Raw genomic sequence first — 23,918 nt, forward strand, 5'->3', positions numbered from 1 at the left:
TTTCTAATCCAAGCTTCCTGGCTCCAATCTTTCTGACAAGATTATCACATCTGCATTTCTGGTTTCTGTTTGGGGCAAAGAGACTTGGTGGGGTGGGAAGGTGTTGGTTTCTGCCTTTAAGATCCTTTGAGGAAATATATTCTGCCTTTTTAATATTTCCCAAAATATTTCTTTCTCGGGATTCTTCCCACACCTGCATTTTTGTAATTCCACCTTTTCTCCAGTCCCCTATGAGACACCATTCTCCCACTCATTTCTCCATCATGGCCCCTTGTTTTGAGGTAAAATTTCTAAAACTTCCATGAGTTTGAACTTTCTCTCCATTTTGGAACTTGTTGTCTTTTGATGCCTCTTTTTTTCCAGGCAAGATAATTTCTTCAGGATTATTCTCATTTTTTGCTGCCGCCACTTGCTGTTTTGAACCACCCAGGGGCAAGAACTCATTAAATTTAAAAAAAAATCACTACAAATCTTAATTTTCCTAACCCTTACTCCCTATTTTGTGACTCTGCCAGACCCTTTATCTTCCCTCACTTCAGGACTGAGTTTGCCAACAACCACATCACACAACCTGGGCTTCAAAGAGAGGCTCCTGTTTCTTTTGAGCTGCCACAGAGATTTTGTCAATATCGCAGATGGTTCTTGGACATTTTTTTTTAAAAAAAGGAAAGTCTAGAAATTGCTGCCTGCTGGACACAGACAATGTTAAAGGGACTCTTTCCTTCATCTCATCATCCCAGGCCCACATGGAACATGATGATCTCCCCTAAGCCCTTAGTGTCCATCTAGCGTTGCGCGCAGGATCCACCAGGGGGCGCCTGGAGAAGCTTTTTGAAAGGCAGGGCAGCACTCACCCGCCCCAGCTACAGAAGGGAACTGAGCATGCGCTCTTTCCCCAGGTGGAGAGAGGCGTATAGTATTTTGCAGAAAAGGCTGAAAGTGCTTCAGCTCTTCTTGCAGAGTCCAAGGGTGGTCTCCCAACTCCGCCCCCCTCGCTGCAAGCCTTACGGGGAACCTTAACCAGGAGTCCAAGAGGCTGCAAGGGAGCCTTGCACGGGTGGAGATCAAAACCTGACTCCGGAGTTCGGTAAGTGGGCTGGACCGTGCACGTGGAGACAAGCAAAACTTCATCAGGTTCGGAATCGTGGAAATGGGGGAGTTCGGGGTCCCATGTTCCCCTGCCCCACCTGTGCATGCAAGGGCCGGGCAGGGAAGAAATCAAAGCTCCGGACGCGCTGCGTTGCCTCCTGGAAGAGAATCAGGATCGCCATTCAGGATTAGGCTAAAAGTGGGGAACCTCTTTCCAGGTGATGCCTGAATGAAAACATCATGTTAAGCCATAGCTGGTTTATTGATTCCGGTATTATTCTGTTTGCATTGAATGGTGGTTTGTTGATTGTGATTTCTCAGGGAGCCACAGCAGTTTGGGCCAGGAGTTTAATGGGGTTCTGCTGGCTAAAGCTTTATGGAAAATTCAAATAGTGATTGATTTACCTATTAAATCAATTTAGAAAGCCACTCACCTCAATGGCTGATTGTCACCTGAGACATTTATATGATCTGGATTTTACAGAGGTTGGTTTTCACGCTGCAAGCAGCCATCAAAATTATTTGAATAAATAAGTAGGAATAAGAAATCAAAAACATATTTTAAATTTATAATGTTTAGTCCTTGATAGAAGTTGATCCACCAACAGAATTTTTCCCACACAGAGACAGGTCAACCTACTTACTAATGTTTCCCCCTCTTCCCAGATATTCATAAGAATTTCTTATTTCGGTTTTTGTGTGTCCTCAGTTAAGTTGGTAACACTGTATCTTTGGAATTTTCTTTTGTTTTCCATTTCAGAGATATAAGTTGGAAATCTTTCGTGGTTCCTTTGGAGTTCTAAGCATCTTGTGTGGGAAGAGGGGCTGAATGGCCTTTAGGAGATTCGGCCAGACCTCTTGTGATTAGGAAGACCTGTGCAGATCCATCAGTCCATTTTGGAGCTGGATTAGAGACCAGAGAGAAGATGAAGGGACAATGCCCAGCAGATGCAGGAGCTGGAAAAGGCCCCCCAGCTGCTCAGTCTTGGAGCTGTGGGAAGAATGGGGCAATTCCTGGGCAGAAGAGCCAAGAAGAGGAAGCCAACAGTTCAGACATCCAATGCTGTCACTTCAGAAATGTGCAGTTCCAGGAGGGGAGGAGTCCCCGAGATGTTTGCAGTCAGCTTCACCGCCTTTGCTGTCAATGGCTGCAACCAGAAAGACACACAAAGGCCCAGATGCTGGACCTGGTGCTCCTGGAGCAGTTCCTGGCTGTCCTTCCCCCAGAGATGGGAAAATGGGTGCGGGAGTGTGGAGCAGAGACCAGTTCCCAGGCGGTGGCCCTGGCCGAAGGCTTCTTGCTGAGTCAGAAGGAAGAAAAAATTCAAGAAGAGTTGCAGGTTTGAGAATGTAGCCTTAGCAGCTCTAAAGAGAATCACTCTGTATTTGTCAATTCTTTTCTGGCAGAATTTTCTGGGATTATTAACTCCTAAGGCCATTTGTTCTATTCCTCCAGAGGATGCATTGGGGGCAATTCTTTCGTTCCGTTTTGGGCTTTTGGCAATGGACATTGTGGTCTGCTAGTTTGAAGGTGCAATGTGATAATTCATTTCTATCTCTGTGCTCTTTCTTTGTTTCTCTTTTTTTTTTTTAATTGAAAAGTTTTAACATACAATTTTTCTTTAAAACCCCCCTCCCCCTCCCTTCACCCTCCCCCCCTACCTCTCCCCCCTCCCCCCCTCCCCCCCACTTCCCAGAGCTAAATACAAGGTATATATAAAAAAAAACCAATCATAAACAATCATATACTAACAACTATAAACTCTAAAATCCATCACTCTCTAGCTTATATAGGATAAAACAAACCTTAGTAATATTAAATATATATATATAAAAAAAAACTAAAAGAAAAAAAAAGAAGAAAGAAGAAAGAAGACTTATTCAAATGCTACATAAAACTTCTTAACCCTATACTTATTCTGGATAAATTCGATCCATTTTCTCCATTCCATAATATAGCGTTCTTGCGAGTGATCTTTCAAATAGGCCGAAATCTTCGCCATCTCTGCCAGGTCGGAAACCTTTAAAGTCCACTCTTCTATAGACGGCAATTCCTCTTTCTTCCAATACTGACCTATCAAGAGTCTTGCTGCCGTAATTAAATTCAACATCAACTTAGCGTCCACAACTGTAGCATCTGTAATTATTCCCAACAAAAAAAGTTGCGGACAAAACTTTATCCTCTGTTTAAAAATCTTCTGCATGTTCCACCAAACTTTTATCCAAAAGGCCTTAACCTTTTTACATGTCCACCATATATGAAAATATGTTGCATCTTCATCACCGCACCTCCAACATTTAGGCTGATAATTCGGATACATACTTGCGAGCTTTTTAGGATCTAAATGCCATCTATAAAACATTTTGTAAAAATTCTCTCTTAGATTTTGAGCTTGTGTAAATTTTACGTTCCTCACCCAAATCTTTTCCCACGTGTCCATTGTAATAACTTCCTGGATGTTTTGGGCCCATTTTATAATACAATCCTTAACAAGTTCTGTTTCTGAATCAATCTCTATCAACGCAAGATATATCCGTTTAATATGTGCTGGTCCCTGGTTTCTAATTTGCTTTATCAGATTTTCATCAGTCATTGTAAAACCATTTTTCTGATCTTCTCTCCACCTGGCCCGTAACTGAGTATATTGAAACCAGTTTTGAACAACCTTCTCTTCTCGCAAGAGGCTATATGATTTCAAACACCAGACATTTCTTTCCAAACTTAGGATCTCCTTGTACGTAGTCACATTATGTTTGAAACCAGCATGTATATTTTCTATTGCGTGTTTTGGAATTGCCCACAATGGTATCTTGCAATCTAACTTATGTCTGTACTTCTTCCAAACTCTCAGCAATGCCTGTCTTAAAATATGCACTCTAAACACATTGTCTACCTTCTTGTCATACAACAAATATGCATGCCAGCCAAACAACAAATCATGGCCCTCAAGATTTAATAATCTCTCTTGTGGCAAATTAATCCAATCACTTATTCCTACTAATGCAGCAGCTTCATAATATAGTTTAAGATTGGGCATTTTAAGCCCACCTCTCTCACGAGTATCCTGCATAATCTTAAGTTTAACTCGTGGCTTTTTCCCTGCCCACACAAATTTATTGATACCTCGCTGCCATTCCTCCAAATTAGAATCTTTCTTAAGAATCGGTATCATTTGAAATAGAAATAAAAATTTGGGCAGGACATTCATTTTCACTGCTGCAATCCGTCCCAACAAAGACAATTGCAATTTTTCCCAATTCTCCAATTCTTTTTGAATTTTCCCCCATAGTTTTTCATAATTATTTTTATATAACTTTGTATTAGAGGGCGACAAAAACACCCCCAAATATTTAACCCTTTTAACAATCTCAAATCCAGTTAGTCCTTCTAAAAGAGCCTTTTGCGAAACTGTCATATTTCTGACCAAAATTTTGGTTTTCTGTGTATTAACTTTAAATCCAGAAACCTTCCCATATTGTGTTATTATCTCCATCAGGTCCACAACAGAGTTCTCTGGCTGGGTCACTGTAACAACCAGATCATCTGCGAATGCTCTCAATCTATAATCCTGATCTCTAATTTGTATCCCCTTAATTTTTTCCGAATTCCATATTTTAACCAATAATATCTCTAATGTTAACACAAATAACAAGGGCGATAACGGACACCCTTGCCTTGTGCCCTTCTCAATATTACATGCTTCTGTCAAGCTATTATTAACTATAATTCGGGCAGTTTGTTGTTGATATAATGCCCTAATCGGTTGCAAAAATTTTCCCCCAAAATCCATTTTGTCTAAAACTTTCAACAAAAATTGCCAATTCAATTGATCAAAAGCTTTTTCAGCATCTAAGAAAATTAGCGCCGCAGATATCTGGTTGTTCCTTTCCAAAAACTCTAACACATCAACTATATGGCTCACATTATTTTTCATTTGCCTACCACTAATAAACCCCGTTTGGTCCCCATGAATCACCTGTTGCAGAACCCTCATCAGTCTATTAGCCAAAACCTTAGCAAATATCTTGTAATCTGTATTTAAAAGCGATATCGGTCTGTAATTTTTAACTTGAGTAGCATCTTGGTCTTCCTTCGGAATCAAAGAAATAAAAGCTGTTCTCCAAGACGGTGGCACCTTTCCCCCCCTCTGGATTGTCTGGAACAGTTCCTTTAACGGTTTTATCATCTCTATTTGTAAATTTTTGTAATAGACCGCAGTCAAACCATCCGTACCTGGTGCTTTATCCACCTTCAATTCCTTAATTGCTGTACAAATTTCTTCTTCTGTAATCAATTGATTAATCCCTTCTTTTTGTACTTGCGTAAGAACCGGGATGCTAGCATTCTCCAAATATATATCAATATCTTTTTCATTAATTTTCTCCTTAGCATATAATTTAGAATAAAAATCCACAAAAGCGTCCTTGATAAGGTCCTGTTGAAACACAACCCTTCCTTTATGCTCAATCTTGTCTATATTAGAAGCCCTTTGTTTTTTCCTCAATCTATAAGCTAACCATCTACCTGGTTTATTAGCGTTGCAAAAAGTATTATGCCTGGCAAACCGCAAATTGGTTGCCACTTGGTCAGCCATTAATTTATCAAATTGTCCTCTTAACAATTTAATAGCCTCCTTAGTCTTAACATCCTCTGAGTTCAAAATCAAAGCCTTTTCTTTTTCCTTTATTTCATTCTCCAGTTCTTTCCTCCTAGCTTCCACAGCACGTCTATGTTTATTATTCATATATATCAACACCCCTCTCATGTAGGCCTTGCTAGCATCCCAGACCATATCCATAGAGGTACCTTTGTTCATATTAGTTTCAAAAAAATCCTTCATCCGCTGTTTACATTCTTCCACATTTCTCTGATTTCTAAACAAATTCTCATTTACGCGCCACGAGCGCCTGTCTCTTTTCTCCTTATCAATCTCTAACCAAACTGGACTATGATCAGAGATAGTTCTTGCACAAATCTTCACCTTTTTAGTCCTCAAAAAAAAGTCATTAGTCACCAAAATGAAATCAATCCTCGAAAAAGATTGATGCCTATCAGAATAAAAAGTATAATCCTTTTCCTGCAAGTGTCTCTCACGCCAAATATCTCGCAGTTCCAAGTCATCCTTCATTTCAAAAAAAGATTTAGGCAGTCTAGCATGACTTGGAATGTGCTTAAAAGCTCCAGCCTTATCCATCTGTACATCCAAAACACCATTCCAGTCCCCCATAAAAATAAAAGATTTATAATCCAACTGGGTAAGCTTTGTATGAAGTAAACTAAAAAAATCAGCCTGTTGTTGATTAGGGGCATACAGTCCAACTAAAAGCGTCTTTTTGCCTTCTAGCAACAAGTCTATCAGTACGTATCTTCCATGCTTGTCTGCTTCAATTAAGTCCGCTGTTATAGCACTTTTAATATAAACAACCACCCCATTTTTCTTATTCATTGCAGAGGCAACAAAGTGCGTACCCAGTCTTGAGTTCAATAAAAGCTTTTGGTCCATAGCCCTAATATGCGTTTCTTGCAAACATATAACATCTATCTTGAATTGTTTTAAATATTGAAAAACTTTCTTTCTCTTCTGTGGTGAATTTAGTCCATTAACGTTCCAAGTCAAAAATTTAGTTGCCATGCATATCCTCCCAAAGCTCTTGAAGCACTGCTTTGATAGGACTATCTTCTTTAGGCCGTGCTCCTCCCACTGCTTGGCTATGAGTACGTTGTGAAGATTCCGAAGACTTTTGCTGGTCTTGTTCTTTTATTTTCTTTGCTCGTTTTAAAGCAGCACGCGTTACCCTTTGCTCTCTAGGATCATCCAAAGAAGTTATAGCTTGATCTCCTCCAGCACCGTTTTCCTCTACTTCAACCTCTTGATGTTCTCCTTCTCCAGATCCCTTTGCAGATTCCAGAAGTGTTAATGGGGCTGCTTTTAAAACGTTATTATAGAAATCACGCGCTTGCTTCACAGTAATCAACTGGTACCTTTTACCTTCATACATCACCATCAACCCATCTGGAATCTCCCATCTGAACCTTATATCTCGTTGCTTAAGCTCTTGCACAAGAAATGTGAAGTCTTTCCTTTTCCTTAAGATCTTTGGAGGAATTTCTTTTAAAACCAAGACTTCTTGATCAGCAATCACAACTTTAGCATCATAGGCAGCTTGTATAACTTCATCTCTAATTTCTCTTTTTGCAAAGTAGACCACCACATCTCTAGGTAGCTTTCTCTGTCTAGCAATCCATGAATTCACACAGAACACTTTATCCATAGCTTCTCTTATTTCAGATGCTGGCTGATTCAATACCACTTCGAGAGCCTCAGAAACCAGCTGCTTTAAATCTTCCTTAATATTCTCTTTTAAGCCTCTGATTCTAACAGCAAACTGCATCTGGTAATATTGAGCAAGACTTAATTCCCTTTCCATTTTGTCTCTTAAATCTTCATTCTCCCGTACTTTTACTTCTAATATGGCATTCTTTTGAGTCAAGTCTTCCACTTTTTCATCCAAATCATCCACACATTCCGCCACTTTATGCACTGAAGACAAAATGTCTACCTTCATCACGCTGAACTTCTGTTCCATCCTCTCTTCTATTCTCTCCTCCAGTTTCTCCAATTTCTCCTCCATCTGTGCAAATTTATCACCCATTGATTGATTGATTGATTCCAAAAGTACCTGGGCATGTTTATCCAGAGCATCTCGTAAGTCCTTCGGTGTCAATACATCAGGAGGGTGCAACGCCTGTAATGATGATTGTTGCACCGGAGAAGATCCACCACTCCGAAGAGTTTTAGGGGGAGGTTTAGCCGCCATCTTTTACTTTCAATTGTGACGCACTTTCACTTAAAGTTTAAAAAATCCATCAAGCTCGAGAGTAAAATAAAATAATCCTCTTCACCTTTTCCTCTTGTACCGCTCTGCCTGCTCCTTTTAATCCATAGTCCTTTCTTCAGGCAGGGGTGGTCGCAGACGCCTGGCTCTGCTCCAAGAAGTCCGGAGCAGAGACGCCGGCCAGCTGGGAGCAACCCAGGCTTCGGGGGAGTTCAATCCTTCAGCCGCCCAAGCTCCAAGCTCAGGCGACCCCGGAGAACTCTACCCCTACCTGGGGCCTCACCCCCTCCTCTTCTCCCGAGGAGGGGGCTTCAAATTCGCCCGAACAGCTGATCGGCGCTGTTTCGGGCGAAAAAACACACAGCTGAGCCGCGGGCAGCCCGGGAAGGCTGTCTCCGGCGCCGCGCAGCCACCGGAAGTCAAATGTATTTGGGGCAATTATTTTGTTCCGTTTTGGGCTTTCGGCAATGCATATTGTGGTCTGCTAGTTTGAAGGTGCAATGTGATAATTCATTTCTATCTCTGTGCTCTTTCTTTGTTTCTCGTATAACATCATATCCAGAAATCCTTGGAAGCTGTAACTGAGTATCCCAAGGCAGGGAAAGATTCATTCAGATCTTCTCATGAGCTACTGTTCCAGGAGAGCTTCCAGAAAGGTCGAAGTCAGGGTACCACGCTAGGTAACAAATGCTTTTTCTGTGTGATGTGAAATTTCAACATTTAGCTGATTCTTTGCTGTACTTCATTGCAATTTCTCTCTTTAACAAATGTGCATCCACCATTTTTCTATGCCTCACAGAGAGTAGAAAGGTGTCCTTGGAATTTTTAGAGTCACCTCCTCTTTGTGGTGGAGCTGAAGGATTGGCTGAACCACTACTTCAGGTAAGGAGGAGAAAATTCAGACACTTTTTCAAGCTTTGCAAGACGCTTTTTCCGCCCCCAACCCCCACCCCTTCACTCTCAGATTTCATTGACCAGAGAATTGTGAGCATTGGGGCTCTTCCTTCTATCTCCCAGGGTCATTTTCACATAACATTATAAAGAAATATACTGTTTTTTCCCTTTTGAAAAGCATCTTTGGGACAATCATGACCAGATTGAGAATCTCCCTAGACATATATTATTACAAGCTCTTCCCTTGTAGTTAGTGGAAGAAAACTATCAAATTATTCTGGGATTATCTGTTAACAAGCAGGCATATACATAGAATGAAGGCTACTGCTAAGCTTGTAAGCCGCCCTGAGTCTTCGGAGAAGGGCGGGATATAAATGTAATAAATAAATAAATAAATAAATAATAAGGACAATTCTTTTCTTCTTCAGGATGTTGTATCTTTTGAGGAAGTGGCCGTGTTTTTTTCCACAGAGGAGTGGTCTCAGCTGGATCCTGCCCAAAAAGCACTCCACGGAGAAGTCATGCTGGAGAATTCCAGGAATCTGGCTTCTCTGGGTAAGAATCCCTATCTGTGCTCAGAAAGGTAGAGAGGTCATTGGGTGGGGGGCTTAGGTGATATTTGTAGTAACAAACATTGCTTATTTATATCCTGTCTTTATTGTTTGTAAATAATAAAGGCAGCGGACAATCCCAATATTCCTTGCTCCTGCTGTTTTCCCCACAACAACAACCTTGTGACTTGGGTTGAGCTGAGGGAGAGTGGCCCAAAGTCACCCAGCCAGCATTCATGCCTAAGGCAGAACTAGTACTCCCAGTCACCCAGTTTCTAGCCTGGCCAAACTGACTTTATGGAAGAAGGAAATTTATTGAAATTAAAACTGAAAACCTGCCTAGCCTCCCTACTTAACGGAAATGATTTTTTTTTAAATGCTTTCTGCTCATAAAATACAAAATAGTCATTTCCAGGCCACGGAAGATATTTGCAAAAATCTGAGGGACAGGCTGCATATAGGGATGGTGTGGCCTCTTTTGATCAAGTTTCTGTCTACCAGGGTTTGGTATTCACTCGTGGTCATTGACTCCCCAATGCGCGTGAGCTGCTATAACCAAGGATGGATGAGCCCTGAGAGGGATGTTCCCTTCTCAGAGATGTTTGTTTACTGAGTTTGCCATCAGCCTAAGTTGAGGATGGGGAGCTATTGCCATCCAGAAATTCCCCTTGGCTTTGAAAGATTCTGCTCTGCAGAGAAATGAATATGAGAATTTCACTGACGTTTGGAAGCTGGTGGGTATGTTTCTTACCCAGCACGATACAGCGTCCAATGCACTTCAGGAGTTTGTGACACCATGCAATAGTCCCAGGTCAAATATTAAATCAGGGTTGTCTCTTACATTTGTTGTGATATAGTCCAATTGTGATATAGGAGGATCAGTAGGGATCCATTTGGAAAGATCCACTTGGTCTTTGCTAAAATCTTAGTTTGGAATCTTCATGTTTGCCAACAAAAGAGGCTAAATGTATTGATGATTTCTTGACTAAATTTCAGAAGAAAAGATTTGATTGTTCTCCTATTCTTGCTACAGTGTTCATTTTTCTTTTTTCAAGGCTTTCATGGGCAAGAGAATAAGAATTGCAAGGAAGAATGCCAAGCGATCCAATCAAAAGAGGTAAAAGGGAAGTTTGCAGATCAGATGCACCCAAAGAGTGATGAAACAAAGAAATCACAAAGTGGAATTAAAAAAGTCATTCCTCAGGTCAGTTGGCTTCCTAGCCATACAAGCATTGATATGGGAGAAGAAAAAAATAAATGCAGGGAATGTGGAAAGAGCTTTAATAAATCTGATCATCTCATTTTGCATAAGAGGACACATTCAGAAGAGAAACCATATACCTGCAGGGAGTGTGGAAAGACCTTTACTCGTAGGAGTAATCTTAATTCCCACAAGAGGATCCACACAGGAGAGAAGCCATATCAATGCATGGAGTGTGGGAAGGATTTTAGGAACAGTAGTAATCTTACCTGCCATAAGAGGAACCACACAGGAGAGAAGCCATATCAATGCATGGAGTGTGGAAAGTCCTTCGTCTATAACTATTCTCTTATAAGACATCAAATGAATCACAAAGGAGAAAGACCTTATAAATGTGTGGAGTGTGGAAAGACGTTTACTTGTACCAGTCATCTTAATTCCCACAAGAGGATCCACACAGGAGAGAAGCCATATCAATGCATGGAGTGTGGGAAGGATTTTAGGAAGAGTAGTAATCTTGCCTGCCATAAGAGGATCCACACAGGAGAGAAGCCATATCAATGCATGGAGTGTGGAAAGTCCTTCGGCTATAACTATTCTCTTATAAGACATCAAATGAATCACAAAGGAGAAAGACCTTATAAATGTGTGGAGTGTGGAAAGACCTTTACTTATACCAGACATCTTAATTCCCACAAGAGGATCCACACAGGAGAGAAGCCATATCAATGCATGGAGTGTGGGAAGGATTTTAGGAACCGTAGTAATCTTGCCTGCCATAAGAGGATCCACACAGGAGAGAAGCCATATCAATGCATGGAGTGTGGGAAGGATTTTAGGAACAGTAGTAATCTTGCCTGCCATAAGAGGAACCACATAGGAGAGAAGCCATATCAATGCATGGAGTGTGGAAAGTCCTTCGGCTATAACTATTCTCTTATAAGACATCAAATGAATCACAAAGGAGAAAGACCTTATAAATGTGTGGAGTGTGGAAAGACCTTTACTTGTACCAGTCATCTTAATTCCCACAAGAGGATCCACACAGGGGGGAAACCATATCAATGCATGCAGTGTGGAAGGAGCTTTACTCATAGCAGTCATCTTAATTCCCACAAGAGGATCCACACAGGAGAGAAGCCATATAAATGTGCAATGTGGAGAAGGCTTTAGAAAGAGTTGTGATCTCAATTCCCATAAAAGGTTCCATATAGAGGGGAAAAACACGTGAGTGCATGGCATGTGGAAAGAGTTTTGCAAGGAGTAATGCTCTCACTTTCTATAGAAGGATCCACACATGGGAGAAACTATATCAATAATGCAAGTGTGGGAAGAGCTTCAATAGAAATACAGGTAGTCCTTGGTTTATGACTGCAACCGAGCTCACAATTCCCATTGCTAAGCGAGACAGTTAAGTGTGTTTTGATCCGTTTTACGACTTTTCTTGTGTTAAGTGAATCATTGCAATTAAGTTAGTAACACTGTTGCTAAGCTGGCTATCCCATTGATTTTGCTTGTCAGGAGGTCACAAAAGGTGATCACATGACCTCAGGACACTGCAACCGTCATAAATATGAGTCAGTTGCCAAGCATCTGAAGTTTGATCAGGTGACCACGGGGATGCTGCAACAGCCGTAAATGTGAAAAATGGTCATAAGTCACTTTTTTCAGTGATGCTGTAATGTTGAACAATCACTAAATGAATTGCTGTAAATTGAGGACTACATATAATTACCGTATTTATCGGCGTATAACACGCACCGGCGTATAACACGCACCTCATTTTAAAAAGGAAATTTCAGGGGGAAAAACGTAAATTATATTGGCGTATAGCACGCACACATCATTTGCCCCCTATTTTCAGGAAGAAAAAGTGCGTGTTATACGCCAATAAATACGGTATTTAAAATCGCATTCAACGACCAGTTGAGTCCAAATAAATATTAGACTTTCTTAGATATGCATGCATAATTTACCTTTCTGGTGCAAACCAGAACAAGGTGAAACCAGGCTTAATAGTAGTAACTGTGAGAGGGATCTTGGAGTCTTAGTGGACAATCGATTAAACATGAGCTAAGAGTGTGTGGCGGCAGCCAAAAAAGCCAATGTAATCCTAAATTGCATTAACGGAATCAAGATCACTTGAGGTACTAAGACAACAACGTAGAATACTGCATCCAATTTTGGTCTCCACGCTAAAAAAAGATGTTGAGACTAGAAAGAGTGCACAGAAGAGCAACAAAAATGATTGGGGGACTGGTGGCTAAAATATATGAAGAACGGTTACAGGAACTGGGCATGGCTAGTCTAGTGAAGGGAAGGACCAGGGGAGACATGATAGCAGTCTTCCGATACTTGAGAGGCTGTCACAGACAGAAGGGAGTCATTTTCCAAAGCACCTGAAGGCCAGACAAGGAATAATGGATGGAAATTGATCAAGGAGAGATTCAACCTAGAAATGAGAAATTTTCTGACAGAATAATCAACCAATGGAACAGCTTGCCTTCAGATGTTGTGAGGGATTCATCACTAGAAGCTTTCAAGAAGAGACTGGACTGTCATCTATCAGAAATGGTGTAGGGTCGCCTGCTTGGACACGGGGTTGGACTAGATGACCTTCCCAACTCTGTTATTCTATTCTATCCTATTCTATTCTAATCCTGCTTGTAGTTTTTGCTAACTCCAAAGAGTCAAAGGACTCCTCTTGTTTCAAATATTCCAAAATATCAAACACAATTATCACATTATTCTTCAGCCATCTTTTAGGTGAAAAAACAACCTTTATTAGAGTTTATCTGACACCTCTTGCTGTTGCCTCAGTATTTCTATTCTGGTATTGGGCCAAGTATCTAGACCCAGCCCTTTTTCCGGCTGTTCTACCTTTCACGTCTCTGCTTGTCTTTGGAAGGCTCCATTGAGATGCCTGATTGCTGCATCCAGAATGTTGGCTGTTCCTTGCAAAATCTTGGTGTTTGTGAGCAAATCCCTTCCTTTAGCAGCTAAAATTTGTTTTCATACACAGAACTCGGGTCAGAGCTGATTCAGCCACTATCATCAGTTTGTCACAGGTTCTTTTTAAACCATACTCAGTTTGATTGACGTGAGCTCAAAAGATCTATTAAAAGTATGATTTCTAGACAATTTAAGTTTTTCTACTCCGATAAGGGTTGTGGAGATGTTTCATTTTGAAAAAATATTCAAGATACAGAAGTAAAACATATAAACAAGGTGTAAGTTATTGCTATGTTCTCTTATGTTGTTGTTAGCTGCGTGTGCGACCCATCACGACCCTATGGACAATGTTCCTCTAGGCCAGACATGTCAAACACAAGGCCCGGGGGCCGGATCTGGCCCGCGAAGTGGTTTCATGTGGCCCGCGAAGCCATCCTGGAAAAAGTGACGGAATGGCCCCCACTGCCTTAGCCCAGAGACCCTCCTTCTGCCAGAGACCCTCAGATCTGTCCCACTCCTACCCAGGCCCCCATAGGCACCCTTGATGCAAACAATGTAGAACTGGCCATGCCCACCCAGTAGGCCATACGCACTCTAGCCACACCCACCCAGTAGGCCACGCCCACCCTGGCCATACCCAACCGGCCCCTTGAGGGCAACCTCAATGCTGATGCGGCCCTCAATGAAATTGAGTTTGACACCCCTGCTCCAGGCCTTCCTGTCCTCTACCATATTATTCTGGAGTCCATTTAAGCTCACGCCTACTGCTTCAGTGACTCCATCCAGCCACCTCATTCTCTGTCGTCCCCTTCTTCTCTTGCCCTCAATCTTTCCCAGCATTAGGCTGTTCTGCAGTGAGTCCTTCCTACTCAAATACTTTGGCCACCTAATGAGAAGGAAGGACTCACTGTTCTCTCATATATTTAGTATATTTATACTATACAATATTCTCTATAATATACTTTTGCAACATTATATACAAAAGTAAAACATATAAACAAGGTGTAAGTTATTGCTATGTTCTCTTATATATTTAGTATATTTATACTATACAATATTCTCTATAATATACTTTTGCAACATTATATACTATAGTCCACCTATGCTATATTATACTATTTCCACTGCTAGTATATTGTTAAATATTACTATTATAGAGTTCTTTGTTGGCCAAGTGTGATTGGACACACAAGGAATTTGTCTCCATGGCATAATCTCTCAGTCTACATACAACCGATGTGCACTGTAGTAGTATAAAACAATATTTTTACTCTTACAAACCCTGGTCTGTCTTTAATTCCTCTCTGTGGTTTTCTCTGTTGTTTTTCTTTATTAATGGACAGCGGGTAAAGCACTGGGACCTTCCCAACATTGATCTTGGCTTATGCGATGTCACATTTTATGACCGCATCACTTAGTGATGGGAGTTCTGATCCAGATTCCATTCCGTAACCAATGATTTACCTGTATAAGTGGTCCTCAACCTATGATCACAATTGAGCACAGAATTTATGTGGCTAAGTAAGAAATGTGTTAAGCGAGGTTTGCCCCATTTTACGACTCTTTTTACCACATTTGTTAAGTGAATCATTGGGATTGTTTAATTAGTAACCTGGTTGTTAAGTGAATCTGGCTTCCCCATTGACATTGCTTGTCAGAAGGTTGAAAAGGTGATCACATGACCCTGGATCACATGCAACTGTCAGTGTGAGTCAATTGTCAAGCATCTGAATGTATAACAAGTCACCAGAGGGATGGTTCAACAATCATAAACGTGAAAAATGGTCATAATTCACTTTTTTCAGTGCGGTTGTAAATTTGAATGCTCACTTGACATACTGTTGTAAGCCGAGGACCACCTGTATTGGAATTCAACATAATTCAAGCACAAGCAATAGAAGAAAGTCACATATATATCAATGTATCATGTGTGAAAAGAGTTTCAGGACGATGAATTCCTCTCAGAAATGAAACCAGAATGACAAGCCATGAAGTCCATGTTTAAATATGTTGAAGCACGTTGAAGCATTACAGCCATGATGCTGCAGCAGTTAGAATGCAGTACTGCAGGCTACTTCTGCTGACTGCCAGCAGTTTGATTCTCACAGGCTCAAGGTTAATTCAACTTTCCATTCTTGAGGCCGGTAAAATGAGGACCCAAATTGTGGGGGGCAATAGGGTGACTCTGTATACCGTTTATTGAGTACAGTAAAGCACTGTGAAGTGGTATACAGGTTTAAATGGTATTGTGATTTTGTCTTTATGATATGATAAATGTCTAAACTAATTTAAATAATTTGGATTTATTTAAAGTTAATTGGATTCTATTTCTATTTGAATAAAATTAATTTTGGATTTAAATAAAATTAAATGTTACTGGTATGGTTATTCATAAGACTTTTTAAAATTCAAGTGTATTAAAGACTGAGAAAAATTTGCTCAAAAGGACCAGGCTATTGGAAAGAGAGAGAGATGCTAATTGCATTCTTTTTAAATTACTTCTTAACTCGTATTTCCCCATTTCTTTATTTCATTAATGTAGATAAGTCTCTTTGTTGTTCTTCTACTGTCACCGCCAAATCCAGACTAAGCTCTTCAAACCATGGAAGTTTTCAGCTCTTTTCACTAGAAGAAAATTGGTATTTTCTTTAGTGCAGTTGCCTTATATTGTCTTCAGAATTCCTACTCATATTTCCGGAGCTGTATTCCCAATTGAATACTGAAATGAAGCCATTTTCCTTTTTCCCCTCATGGCATTTCAAGTTTATATGTACTCCTCAAGGTTTGCCTTCCTGCATTTTGTAATTCCACCTTTTCTGCACTCACCTATGAGACACCATTCATTTCTCCATCATGGACGCTTGTTTTGAGGTAAAATTTCGAAAACTTCCATGATTTGAGCTTTCTCTCCATTTTGGAACTTGTGTTTCTTCAGGATTTTCCTCATTTTTGCTGCTGCCACTTGTCCTTTTGAACCACAGTTGGCCACCCAGAGGCCAGAATTTGAAAAGGCAGCTGTAGTAATTGAACTCGCCAAATAAAAAATCAATACACATCTTAATTTTCCCAACCCTTCGCTTCCTATGTTGTGCCTGTGCCAGGCCTTTTATCTTCCCTCACTTCAGGACTGAGTTTGCCAACAACCACATCACATAACTGGGGCTAAAAAGAGGCTCCTGTTTCTTTTGAGCCTCCACAGAGATTTTGTCAGTATTTACAAGATGGCAGATCGTTCTTAGACATTCAAAAAGGAAAGTCTAGAAAATGTTGACTGCTGGAGACAGGCAATGTTAGAGCGACTCTTTCCTTCTACTCCAGTGCCCATCATTCCAGGTCCGCATGGAACATGATGGTTTATTCCCTTGCCTCGTCTATCTAGCGTTGCATGCAGGATCCACTAGGGGGCTCTCTGGGTTGCCGTTACAAAGCCCTGAGTCTCCGCCGCTTCAGGAGAGAACTGAGCATGCGCTCCTCCAGGAGTTCGAGAGACATGCTCGGTGCGTTGTCCAGAACAGGCTGCGATTGTTCTGTTTCTCTCCGCTTCGAGCCTTAGGCTAAGCCTTCGCAGGAGTCCAAAAGGCTGCAAGGGAGCGTTGCACGGATGGAGATCAAACCTGACTACTTAGTTCAGTAAGTTGGGCGACGTTTCTTTCACGGGCTGGACCGCGCACGGAGACAACCAAAACTTCATCAGGTTCGGAGGCGTGGAAAGGGGGGAGCCCGGGGTCCCATGTTCCCCTGCTCCAGCTGTGCATGCAAGGGCCAGGCAGGGAAGAAATCAAAGCTCCGGACGCGCTGCATTGCCTCCTGGAAGAGAATCAGGATCGCCAGAAAGGTCGGAGCCATTCAGGATTAGGCTAAAAGTGGGGAACCTCTTTCCAGGAGATGCCTGAATGAAAACATCATGTTAAGCCATAGCTGGTTTATTGATTCTGGTATTATTCTGTTTGCATTGAATGGTAGTTTGTTGATTGTGATTTCTCAGGTAGCCATAGCAGTTTGGGCCAGGAGTTTAATGGGGTTCTGCTGGCTAAAGTTTTATGGGAAATTCAAATAGTGATTGATTTACCTATTAAATCAATTTAGAAAGCTACTCACCTCAATGGCTGATTGTCACCTGAGACATTTATATAATCTGGATTGTACAGAGGTTGGTTTTCATGCTGGAAGCAGCCATCAAAATTATTTGAATAAAGTAGAAATAAGAAATCAAAAACATATTTTAAATTTATAATGTTTAGTCCTTGATAGAAGTTGATCCACCAACTTACTACAGAATTTTTTCCACACACAGACAGGTCAACCTACTTACTAATGTTTCCCCCTCTTCCCAGATATTATTCATAAGAATTTCTTATTTCGGTTTTTGTGTGTCCTCAGTTAAGTTGGTAACAATGTATTTCTGGGATATTTTTTTTGTTTTGTTTTCCATTTCAGAGATATAAGTTGGAAATCTTTCGTGGTTCCTTTGGAGTTCTAAGCATCTTGTGTGGGAAGAGGGGCTGAATGGCCTTTAGGAGATTCGGCCAGACCTCTTGTGATTAGGAAGACCTGTGCAGATCCATCAGTCCATTTTGGAGCTGGATTAGAGACCAGAGAGAAGATGAAGGGACAGTGCCCAGCAGATGCAGGAGCTGGAAAAGGCCCTCCAGCTGCTCAGTCTTGGAGCTGTGGGAATTATGGGGCAATTCCTGGGCAGAAGAGCCAAGAAGAGGAAGCCAACAGTTCAGAGCTCCAATGCTGTCACTTCAGAAATGTGCAGTTCCAGGAGGGGAGGGGTCCCCGAGATGTTTGCAGTCAGCTTCACTGCCTTTGCTGTCAATGGCTGCAACCAGAAAGACACACAAAGGCCCAGATGCTGGACCTGGTGCTCCTGGAGCAGTTCCTGGCTGTCCTTACCCCAGAGATGGGAAAATGGGTGCGGGAGTGTGGAGCAGAGACCAGTTCCCAGGCGGTGGCCCTGGCCGAAGGCTTCTTGCTGAGTCAGAAGGAAGAAAAAATTCAAGAAGAGTTGCAGGTATGAGAATGTAGCCTTAGCAGCTCTAAAGAGAATCACTCTGTATTTGTCAATTCTTTTCTGGCAGAATTTTCTGGAATTAATAACTACTAAGGCCATTTGTTCTATTCCTCCAGAGGATGTATTGGGGGCAATTCTTTCATTCCGTTTTGGGCTTTCGGCAATGGACATTATGGTCTGCTAGTTTGAAGGTGCAATATGATAATTCATTTCTATCTCTGTGCTCTTCCTTTGTTTCTCGTATTACATCATATCCAGAAATCCTTGGAAGCTGTAACTGAGTATCCCAAGGCAGGGAAAGATTCATTCAGATCTTCTCATGAGCTACTGTTCCAGGAGAGCTTCCAGAAAGGTCGAAGTCAGGGTACCACGCTAGGTAACAAATGCTTTTTCTGTGTGATGTGAAATTTCAACATTTAGCTGATTCTTTGCTGTACTTCATTGCAATTTCTCTCTTTAACAAATGTGCATCCACCATTTTTCTATGCCTCACAGAGAGTAGAAAGGTGTCCTTGGAATTTTTAGAGTCACCTCCTCTTTGTGGTGGAGCTGAAGGATTGGCTGAACCACTACTTCAGGTATTGAGGAGAAAATTCAGACACTTTTTCAAGCTTTGCAAGACGCTTTTTCCGCCCCCAACCCCCACCCCTTCACTCTCAGATTTCATTGACCAGAGAATTGTGAGCATTGGGGCTCTTCCTTCTATCTCCCAGGGTCATTTTCACATAACATTATAAAGAAATATACTGTTTTTTCCCTTTTGAAAAGCATCTTTGGGACAATCATGACCAGATTGAGAATCTCGCTAGACATATATTATTACAAGCTCTTCCCTTGTAGTTAGTGGAAGAAAACTATCAAATTATTCTGGGATTATCTGTTAATAAGGACAATTCTTTTCTTCTTCAGGATGTTGTATCTTTTGAGGAAGTGGCCGTGTTTTTTTCCACAGAGGAGTGGTCTCAGCTGGATCCTGCCCAAAAAGCACTCCACGGAGAAGTCATGCTGGAGAATTCCAGGAATCTGGCTTCTCTGGGTAAGAATCCCTATCTGTGCTCAGAAAGGTAGAGAGGTCATTGGGTGGGGGGCTTAGGTGATATTTCTAGTAACAAACATTGCTTATTTATATCCTGTCTTTATTGTTTGTAAATAATAAAGGCAGCGGACAATCCCAATATTCCTTCATCCTGCTCTTTTCCCCACAACAACAACCTTGTGACCTGGGTTGAGCTGAGGGAGAGTGGCCCAAAGTCACCCAGCCAGCATTCATGCCTAAGGCAGAACTAGTACTCCCAGTCACCCAGTTTCTAGCCTGGCCAAACTGACTTTATGGAAGAAGGAAATTTATTGGAATTAAACCTGAAAACCTGCCTAGCCTCCCTTTTTAATGGAAATGATTTTTTTAATGCTTTCTGCTCATAAAATACAAAATACTCATTTCCTTCTCATGGAAGATAATCGCAAAAATCTGAGGGATGGGGATGGTGTGGTCTCTGTTGATCAAGGTTCTGTCTACCAGGGTTTGGTATTCACTCGTGGTTATTGACTCCCCAATGCGCGTGAGCTGCTATAACCAAGGATGGATGAGCCCTGAGAGGGATGTTCCCTTCTCAGATGTCTCCACTTGTTTACCGAGCTTTGCCATCAGGCTAAGTTGAGGGTGGGGAGCTATTGCCATCCAGAAATTCCCCTTGGCTTTGAAAGATTCTGCTCTGCAGAGAAATGGATATGAGAATTTCATTGAAGTTGGGAGCTGGTGGGTATGTTGCTTAACCAGCCCAATACAGCGTCCAATGCACTTCAGGAGTTTGTGACACCATGCAATAGTCCCAGGTCAAAGATTAAATCAGGGTTGTCGCTTACATTTGTTGTGATATAGCCCAATTATGATATAAGGATCAGAAGGGATTCATTTGGAAAGATCCACTTGGTCGTTGTTAAAATCTTAGTTTGGAATCTTCATGTTAGCCAACAAAAGAGGCAAAATGTATTGATGATTTCTTGACTAAATTTCAGAAGAAAAGATTTGATTGTTCTCCTATTCTTGCTACAGTGTTCATTTTTCTTTTTTCAAGGCTTTCATGGGCAAGAGAATAAGAATTGTAAGGAAGAATGCCAAGCGATCCAATCAAAAGAGGTAAAAGGGAAGTTTGCAGATCAGATGCACCCAAAGAGTGATGAAACAAAGAAATCACAAAGTGGAATTAAAAAAGTCATTCCTCGGGTCAGTTGGCTTCCTAGCCATACAAGCATTGATATGGGAGAAGAAAAAAATAAATGCAGGGAATGTGGAAAGAGCTTTGATAAATCTGATCATCTCATTTTGCATAAAAGGACACATTCAGAAGAGAAACCATATACCTGCAGGGAGTGTGGAAAGACCTTTACTCGTAGGAGTAATCTTAATTCCCACAAGAGGATCCACACAGGAGAGAAGCCATATCAATGCATGGAGTGTGGGAAGGATTTTAGGAACAGTAGTAATCTTACCTGCCATAAGAGGAACCACATAGGAGAGAAGCCATATCAATGCATGGAGTGTGGAAAGTCCTTCGGCTATAACTATTCTCTTATAAGACATCAAATGAATCACAAAGGAGAAAGACCTTATAAATGTGTGGAGTGTGGAAAGACCTTTACTTATACCAGTCATCTTAATTCCCACAAGAGGATCCACACAGGAGAGAAGCCATATCAATGCATGGAGTGTGGAAAGTCCTTCGGCTATAACTATTCTCTTATAAGACATCAAATGAATCACAAAGGAGAAAGACCTTATAAATGTGTGGAGTGTGGAAAGACCTTTACTTATACCAGACACCTTAATTCCCACAAGAGGATCCACACAGGAGAGAAGCCATATCAATGCATGGAGTGTGGGAAGGATTTTAGGAACCGTAGTAATCTTGCCTGCCATAAGAGGATCCACACAGGAGAGAAGCCGTATCAATGCATGGAGTGTGGGAAGGATTTTAGGAACAGTAGTAATCTTGCCTGCCATAAGAGGATCCACACAGGAGAGAAGCCATATAAATGTGTGCAATGTGGAGAAGGCTTTAGAAAGAGTTGTGATCTCAATTCCCATAAAAGGATCCATATAGAGGGGAAAAACACATGAGTGCATGGCATGTGGAAAGAGTTTTGCAAGGAGTAATGCTCTCACTTGTTATAGAAGGATCCACACATGGGAGAAACTATATCAATAATGCAAGTGTGGGAAGAGCTTCAATAGAAATACAGGTAGTCCTTGGCTTATGACTGCAACCGAGCTCACAATTCCCATTGCTAAGCGAGACAGTTGTTAAGTGTGTTTTGATCCGTTTTACGACTTTTCTTGTGTTAAGTGAATCATTGCAATTAAGTTAGTAACACTGTTGCTAAGCTGGCTATCCCATTGATTTTGCTTGTCAGGAGGTCACAAAAGGTGATCACATGACCTCAGGACACTGCAACCGTCATAAATATGAGTCAGTTGCCAAGCATCTGAAGTTTCATCAGGTGACCACGGGGATGCTGCAACAGCCGTAAATGTGAAAAATGGTCATAAGTCACTTTTTTCAGTGATGCTGTAATGTTGAACAATCATTAAATGAATTGCTGTAAATTGAGGACTACATATAATTATTTAAAATCACATTCAACAACCAGTTGAGTCCAAATAAATATTAGACTTTCTTAGATATGCATGCATAATTTACCTTTCTGGTGCAAACCAGAACAAGGTGAAACCAGGCTTAATAGTAGTAACTCTGAGAGGGATCTTGGAGTCTTAGTGGACAATTGATTAAACATGAGCTAAGAGTGTGCGGCAGCAGCCAAAAAAGCCAATGTAATCCTAAATTGCATTAACAGGGAATCAAGATCACTTGAGGTACTAAGACAACAACCTAGAATACTGCATCCAATTTTGGTCTCCACGCTAAAAAAAAGATGTTGAGACTAGAAAGAGTGCACAGAAGAGCAACAAAAATGATTGGGGGACGGGGCTGAAACATGAACGGTAAATATACTAAATATATAAGAGAACATAGCAATAACTTACACCTTGTTTATATGTTTTACTTTTGTATATAATGTTGCAAAAGTATATTATAGAGAATATTGTATAGTATAAATATACTAAATATATGAGAGAACAGTGAGTCCTTCCTTCTCATTAGATGGCCAAAGTATTTGAGTACTTTGGCCACCTAATGAGAAGGAAGGACTCATTGGAGAAGAGTTTAATGCTGGGAAAGATTGAGGGCAATAGAAGAACGGGACGACAGAGAATGAGGTGGCTGCATGGAGTCACTGAAGCAGTAGGCGTGAGCTTAAATGGACTCCAGAAGATGGTAGAGGACAGGAAGGCCTGGAGCAGGGGTGTCAAACTCAATTTCATTGAGGGCCGCATCAGCATTGAGGTTGCCCTCAAGGGGCCGGTTGGGTATAGCCAGGGTGGGCGTGGCCTACTGGGTGGGGGTGGCTAGAGTGCATATGGCCTACTGGGTGGGCGTGGCCAGCTCTACATTGTTCGCATCAAGGGTGCCTATGGGGGCCTGGGTAGGAGTGGGACAGATCTGAGGGTCTCTGGCAGGAGGAGGGTCTCTGGGCCAAGGCAGTGGGGGCCATTCCCTCACTTTTTCCAGGATGGCTTCGCGGGCCACATGAAACCACTTCGCGGGCCAGATCCGGCCCCCGGGCCTTGTGTTTGACATGTCTGATTTATATTTACAATATTCTCTATAATATACTTTTGCAACATTATATACTATAGTCCATCTATGCTATATTATACTATTTCCACTGCTAGTATATTGTTAAATATTACTATTATAGAATTCTTTATTGGCCAAGTGTGATTGGACACACAAGGAATTTGTCTCCAGGGCATAATCTCTCAGTCTACATACAAGCAATGTGCACTGTAGTAGTATAAAACAATATTTTTACTCTTACAAACCCTGGTCTGTCTTTAATTCCTCTCTGTGGTTTTCTCTGTTGTTTTTCTTTATTAATGGACAGCGGGTAAAGCACTGGGACCTTCCCAACATTGATCTTGGCTTATGCGATGTCACATTTTATGACCGCATCACTTAGTGATGGGAGTTCTGATCCAGATTCCATTCCGTAACCAATGATTTACCTGTATAAGTGGTCCTCAACTTATGATCACAATTGAGCACAGAATTTATGTGGCTAAGTAAGAAATGTGTTAAGCGAGGTTTGCCCCATTTTACGACTCTTTTTACCACATTTGTTAAGTGAATCATTGGGATTGTTAAATTAGTAACCTGGTTGTTAAGTGAATCTGGCTTCCCCATTGACATTGCTTGTCAGAAGGTTGAAAAGGTGATCACATGACCCTGGATCACATGCAACTGTCAGTGTGAGTCAA

General features: G+C 41.3%; 1 protein-coding gene across 2 annotated transcripts; it reads left to right on the forward strand.

The window, feature by feature from the left end:
* Positions 1 to 17,040: 17,040 nt before the first annotated feature.
* Positions 17,041 to 22,957, forward strand: LOC308662179 (zinc finger protein 232-like). 2 transcript variants are annotated; one of them, XM_081317722.1, is made up of 5 exons: positions 17,041 to 17,154; positions 17,962 to 18,541; positions 18,800 to 18,917; positions 19,451 to 19,577; positions 20,617 to 20,658. In XM_081317722.1, exons 2-4 carry the CDS (start codon positions 18,128 to 18,130, stop codon positions 19,465 to 19,467), a joined length of 549 nt encoding a protein of 182 aa, XP_081173848.1. In that variant the 5' UTR covers positions 17,041 to 17,154; positions 17,962 to 18,127; the 3' UTR covers positions 19,468 to 19,577; positions 20,617 to 20,658. The 2 variants fall into 2 exon arrangements, with proteins under 2 accessions (XP_081173848.1, XP_081173847.1); XM_081317721.1 differs by lacking the exon at positions 17,041 to 17,154 and having other exon boundaries at positions 18,410 to 18,541; positions 20,617 to 22,957.
* Positions 22,958 to 23,918: the final 961 nt, after the last annotated feature.

Source organism: Vipera berus (assembly GCF_964194415.1).
Source record: "Vipera berus genome assembly, chromosome: 2".
Taxonomy (NCBI): domain Eukaryota; kingdom Metazoa; phylum Chordata; class Lepidosauria; order Squamata; family Viperidae; genus Vipera; species Vipera berus.